The sequence below is a fragment of the Heterocephalus glaber genome, unplaced genomic scaffold (assembly GCF_053883595.1).
Source record: "Heterocephalus glaber isolate CG9 unplaced genomic scaffold, H.glaber_assembly_v1.0 deba00001555, whole genome shotgun sequence".
NCBI lineage: Eukaryota > Metazoa > Chordata > Mammalia > Rodentia > Bathyergidae > Heterocephalus > Heterocephalus glaber.
Window position 1 is genome coordinate 4,988,064 of NW_028258346.1, and position 6,000 is coordinate 4,994,063.

Genomic DNA, 6,000 nt, shown 5'->3' on the forward strand with positions numbered 1-6,000 from the left:
CCGCCCCTTGCACCTCTGTGTAGAAGCCTTGGGGTTCGGCCACTTGTCAGCGCAGCATTTGTCCACCTTGGATCATTCTGCTTGGCGCGTGGCCGTTATTTGTAACTTGTGGGGTTGCATTTCAAATCTGAGTTTGCTGCTCTTTCCATAGATGGGAGCAGATTCTGGACTGTCCCTCCAGTAAGGCCAACCTGGTCACCTGCGTCCTGTCAGGGGAGTGGAGTTGCAGCTTCATTCTGCACATCGCTGCCTTCTTGTGAAGCAGCTGTGAGGGGCTCTTCCTGCTGTGTTGTCATCAGTGGCTGGGGCTACGGACCAAATCCCCAAGCCCCCATTTATCGTGATATTTTCTCACTTTTCCACATTTTTGGGGAGATTTCCCAAAACAAAAGCCTGAGTTGGCCCTCAGGCAAGACGACTGGATTTATAGGAGGCTCCACTTTCCTTTGCTGCCGCCAAAGCCAGCAGAAGCCTTTCTGGGGTCCCAGCCCTCTCTTCTGATCCCCCCCCATGTAGTTACTGCCTGCGCCTTTGCAGGCTCCTGGGTCTTAGGACCACTGGGGACAGGCGCGGTTTCCTCCTGTGGTGGCTCCTCCTCCAGGGGCCAGAGTATACTCAGCCCTCCGCTGGTCACCTGGCCTGTCAGCACTCAGGTGCCGGTGTGAACAAAGCCGTGTTCGCTCCTCTTGCAGACCGGCAGCTGCAGGAAAGTCTGAGTGCAGTTTGTCTCCCTTCTTGCTGAGTTACTTTGGTTGAGATTTGGCAGAGCAGGAGGGAGGGGCGGGGATGGTGGGCTGGGAAATCCAAGTTGTAGGGAGACAAATTCAGTGCCTTGCTCCCGAGGGAAAGAAACCAGTTCCCAGTACTCAGCCGGAACGTGAAGGCACTGGAGAGAGGGTGTGTCATGCCTGCCAGGGCTGCATTTGCCTTCCCTCACCCTGCAGTGGCCCTGGCCTTGGCTGGTCGGCACTCCCCAGCGTGCGGCTCTAACCTTGCAGGACCTCAGTCCAGCAGATGGCGCAGGCATGGGGCCTGTGGTGATGGAGCCAACATCCTGAAGCCACTGGCCTTTGGGAGACTCAGGGTATCAGCTGGGTGGCTGCACCGCATGAGGCTGGCCATGCATGGAGTCCATGCTTCTCCCATCGCCAGAAGCCGTGGTCTCCAAATCCTTCGGAGTTGTTGCCCAGCTGCCTGCTTGCTTCAGTGTGTGTAGCCGTAAGAGCTGAGAGAGGAGAAAGAACTTTCCTAAGCCATGTGAATGGATTTGAATCAACTGCTCTGTTGTCAGTGTCTTTGGGAAGGAGTAGAGCTGTGTGGGTGCAGAGCCCCAAAGATACAGACAAAACTGCCACTGCAGGCTCAGCCTCACCCACCAGACCTGTGCTGGCTGCCTTGGATGCGAACTCGCCCCAGGCCTGCAGCCGCTGAGCGGGAGCTGTCATGGGCCTGCCTTACACGTAAGGAGGCTGAGCTTTGTGTAGAGTAGAGCATGCTTTGCAAGGGAGCATGGAAATCGGCAAGCTTGAGCCAGATACTGGGCTGCATAAGGGGCATGAAGCATGTTATGTTGGATAAGGGACTCGCTCCTGTGCCCTGGCACACACTTGTTTCCTGGGGGCCCTGAACGGCATCTCTAGCTCTCTAGTCGTGTGGAGGTTCAGAACCTTTCAACAACCTTTTCCCTGCTGCCTCGTTGAGTGTCTGTAGTGCATGGGGCTTGTGCTCTGGGGCCCTGCGGAACTCGAAGTCAGTTCACCCCTTGTCTGGAGAGAGGTCAGAGCACCTTCCGAGACTGGCCTGCAGTTTCCAGGGACCAAAAGGGTCCTTGCAGTCCATTTGTGGGTCCCCAAGAACCAGCAAGTAGCATCAGCATATCTTGTATTTTTTATTTTTTTGGTACTGGGGATCAAACTCGGGACCATGTGCTTGGGAGGCAGGTGGCACCTCTGAGCTAAAACCCTAGCCCCCAGCATATCTTTTAACATCTTGCATACATCTTTGTGAATATCTCAAGACAGCTGTGTAATTTATAAATAATACCTTTGGGGATATAATCCTAGCAACAGAATTCTAAATTAGCCTTTAGTGGCTAAAATATTATTGTAAAAGTCCAGTTCTAACCCTACCACCTAAACATTTCCTACTTTCTTTTTCTTTTTTCTTTTTTTTTTTTTGGTACCGAGGATTGAACTCAGGACCTTGCGCTTGCGAGGCAGCCGCTGGAACCACTGAGCTAAATCCTCGGCCCTCTCTTGGGTTTTTTTGAGACAGGGTCTCACTGTGTAGCCCAGGCTGGCCTCGAATTCACATTGATCCTCCTGCCCCAGCCTCCTGAGGGTTACAGGCATTCACCACCATGCCTGGTGATATTCTCTGCTTTTACCGGTAAACAGTGTGCAGTCGTGAGCTGTGTAAGTGTTTCAGTCTGCAGTGAACCGCGTGTACAATGGTAGGCCCCTTGGCCAGGCTGCCCATGTTGATGTGGCCATCGAGCTTCTGTGGGTTTGCACTCCTAGTGCTCATCAGGGACGAGACCACACAGTGATGTGTCTCGGAACACATCTCTGTTGTGAGTGCAGCGTGGCATGGCTGTAATTCTTTTCCTTTGAGCATTTCATCCTTTCTTAACATTAGATGAAGAGAATTGGTTTCCCTTCAAGTTTTAATGACTTGAGGATTTATACTCAGGTGGAATCACCTCTTAACTTTTTTTCTGGTACTGGGGATTGAACTCTGGGCCTCTGCACTGAGCTATTTCCCTGCCCTTAAGTTCATTCCTTCCTTCCTCCCTCCCTCCCCCCTCCCCCCTTCCCTCCCCCCCTTCCTTCTTCACAGGGATGGGATCGATCTCAGGACCTTGCCCTTGCCAGGCAGGCACGGGTGCCACTCAGCCAAATCCCCAGCCCCAAGTTTTTTTCATCTTGAGGCAGCACTTGCCAGTTTGCACAGGCTGGGCTGGGCTCAAGCTTGCAATCCTCCTGCCCCAGCCTCCCAGAGTGCTGGGATTACAGACTGCGCCACCACACTGGGCTCAGGGTCTAGGTCCTGTTGTCAGGGTCCCCAGGCCTGGTTGGGAGTGGGGACAGCAGCAGTGACACTTCCTCTGCCAGGCTTCCCCGGCAGTTTCCGGAGCCAGTGGCCCTCTGAGATGGACACCTGGCAGCAGCCAGCCCAGCCTGTGGTGTTCAGGACACACTGGCCTCGAGCTGCCAACTTTGAGGCTCTGGCCAGTTCTGCCTGGGAAGCTTGTCTGTGGTCCAGCAGGTTCCAGCCATATCCTCTTAACAGCTCTCCATTCTCTAATACCCTGTTGATAATTGTTAAACTTTCTTCACTCAAATTACTATATGACTTTTGACTTCTAGTTGGTTCATTTCTCCTCCCCACTGACTGGACCAAACAGGGTGGTGGTGGCGGTGGTTGTTCTTTGCTTGTTTTTTGAGATACTGAGGAGGAAACCCAGGGCCTCGCACCTGCTAGGCAAGTGCTCTACCTCTGAGGTATTAAATTGTTTTAATTCAAGTTTGTAGATCTTGCTAGGTTGCTCGGGCTGGGCTCAAATCCTCCTGCCTCAGACTCCAGGTAGCTGGAATCACAGACATGCACCGCCATGCTTGGTAGGGTTTTTCGGGGCCAGCCTCAGTGATGCCCTACTTGTTCACACCTTCCGAGCCTCTACCATTGTTAGGCACTAGGCCTCCCTCCGTGAAGTAAGATGGCTTCAGTCGTAGCATCGCTCCAAGACTGGAAGAAGAGACACAGACAGGTAGTAAAGGGTGCTGAGACAAATCCCAGGGTGCTGTGTGTGGGGTTAGGAGTGAGGTGTTGATGGAGGATTTCAGTGTTGCTACTCTAGGAGCCGAAGGACAGACAGTAAGTGAAAATTTACAGAGTTGATATACTCCAACTTGAAGTCTAAATGATGTTCATAATGGAAAACATGATAAAGTATGGTTTTGTCAGTTAACGTTCTCTTTCCACACAGCATCTGAAGTAGGTAAGGTTTCATTTGATCTTGTCCCTCAGAATGCTTAAGTGGCAGAGGCATTTATCTCTCTTCTCTGTGATTCCAGTCATAAGGCAGCTGTGTAATAAATGTTAGTTGATGGTACAGGTTGATCCTGTTGTGTTGCTAAATCTGTTTTCTTTTGCACTCCAAGAAAGCCAGCATCAGCCTGCAACAGTTCATAAGCAACTGCAAGTGATTTCTTTGTACTTGAGATGTAAACACAGAGGTTATGGATCAGCGCGGTGCCCCGTGTTTGCTCCTGTCCCACCACTGATGGGTAATAAACCCCTTGGCTTCAGGCCTTCAGACCTCCTGGAGTATTTACCCAAGACTGTGCTGCTCAAATGTAGCCGAGCCCGGCTTTGGACCGGGTGGACTCCCAGCCCTTCATTCAGTTCCTGTTGCACATCACACAGGCCTCTCCACAAGTGGCGCCTTAGGTGATTGAGGACCTGGCCCGTGGGTGTGCACGCGTGTGCACAGTCACTGAGCAGCCTTCTCTCCTTACTCCTACACACATAGCCCTCTGCCATGCAGGCCCCTGGAGAAAGTGGCAGGAGCACAAATGTATCCATGTAGTGCAACATCGAACGTGGTACCGATTATGGGAAACATTCTCTGGAATGAAAGTGCAGTTCCAAGGGCCAGGGATTTAGCTCAGTGGTTCTGCTGCCTGCCTGGAAAGTGAAAGGTCCCGAGTTCGATTCCTGATACCAAAAGAAGAAGTGCAGTTCCTGTTGAACCTCCGGGCAGTGTGTGCCCACCTTTAAAGACTGTGTCTTCTTTCCTTCTCAGGTGCTGTTGCCCCCATACGATGATGCCACTGTGACTGGCGCTGCCAAGGAGCCACCTCCACCCTACGTGTCAGCCTAAGCCCAGGGGTGGCTGGACCAGCGGCTGCCTCACAGACCTCGAGCAGTACTTGGGGATGTCCCTCTGTGATGAGCTCTTGGAGCTCAGCTGCTGCCTAATGCCGCAGTTCACAGTTTAGATGTTCGCTGGAGGCCCTCTGTAGTCCAAGCATAGGCTTTAGCTGAGCGCCGTGTAGCTGAGCTGTGGGGTTTGTAGGGGTGGGAGTGGGGTTAATGGGCTCCCCTAGTCTTTCCCAAGAAACATAGATGGACCTTGAATTCCCGAAGTCTGATTTTGTACCTCCTCACCCCCGAAGTTGGGCAGTTAGTCACACTTTTTCTCTGTTTCCTTTATCACTTTTGAAAGTATAAAATAAAAACCAAAATTGGGTCATACTTCCCTACAAACATTCTGGTGTACAGAACAAACCCTTAGGAACACTGGTTGTGTAATCATTGCTATAAGTGGGTAAATGAGAGTCTGTATATATGTTGCAAGAATTTCCTTACTATTCTTTCTGACTTATATTTGGTGGTGGTCTTAATTTGCAGGTCGGGGATTTTTCTCAGTGGAGACTGGGAGGCAGCCCTGGCCATGAGAACAGGAAGTCCTTCCTGGGTGGGTGTGTGTGTGTGGTTTATTTGGCACCGTAGGGCACCTGGTGCTCTTTTATTCTGCCCCCAGTCTGATCCTAGAGGATACCCACCGTGTTTGTCTAAACTGTGGGGGGGGCGGTATTTGCCTCCAAGGTACATACAACCTCCTGCTTTGGAATCCTAAGATGCCCACTAATCTTTTAAAACGCTCAGGACAGGGCTGGGGTGCATGTCGCTGCCAGGTCCATGCATGACTGTCCCATCAGGTGGCTTATTAATTCTGTTGGTGAAAAGGCCAATAAAAGTGATTAGATCCAGTGGTACAAGCTGCCCAGTGGATGGTCATGCATATACCATGGATGGTTCGTGCTGGTACGTTAAAGTGTTGAACAGTCTGCGGAAAACCTGAGGAGCATTGTTTCCCTTGGGGAATGCTCTTATCTGGCTACCTGAGTTGTAGGGGACTCACATGTTCCGGTGTTCAGAAGCCAGAGAGCTCGTGCGCTGTTCATGGCTGACTTCATGAATGAAGGCTGGAGG

The 6,000-nt window shown here is 51.7% G+C and overlaps 1 protein-coding gene across 1 annotated transcript in view; it reads left to right on the forward strand.

Annotated features, from left to right (window-relative positions):
- Laptm4b (lysosomal protein transmembrane 4 beta) overlaps positions 1-5,259 on the forward strand; it is a 45,112-nt gene extending 39,853 nt beyond the window's left edge. Inside the window, exon 7 of the mRNA XM_004850148.4 lies at positions 4,808-5,259. Coding sequence (XP_004850205.1) covers positions 4,808-4,885 — 78 coding nt within the window. The 3' untranslated portion in view covers positions 4,886-5,259. The remainder of the gene's footprint in view (positions 1-4,807) is intronic.
- Positions 5,260-6,000: the final 741 nt, after the last annotated feature.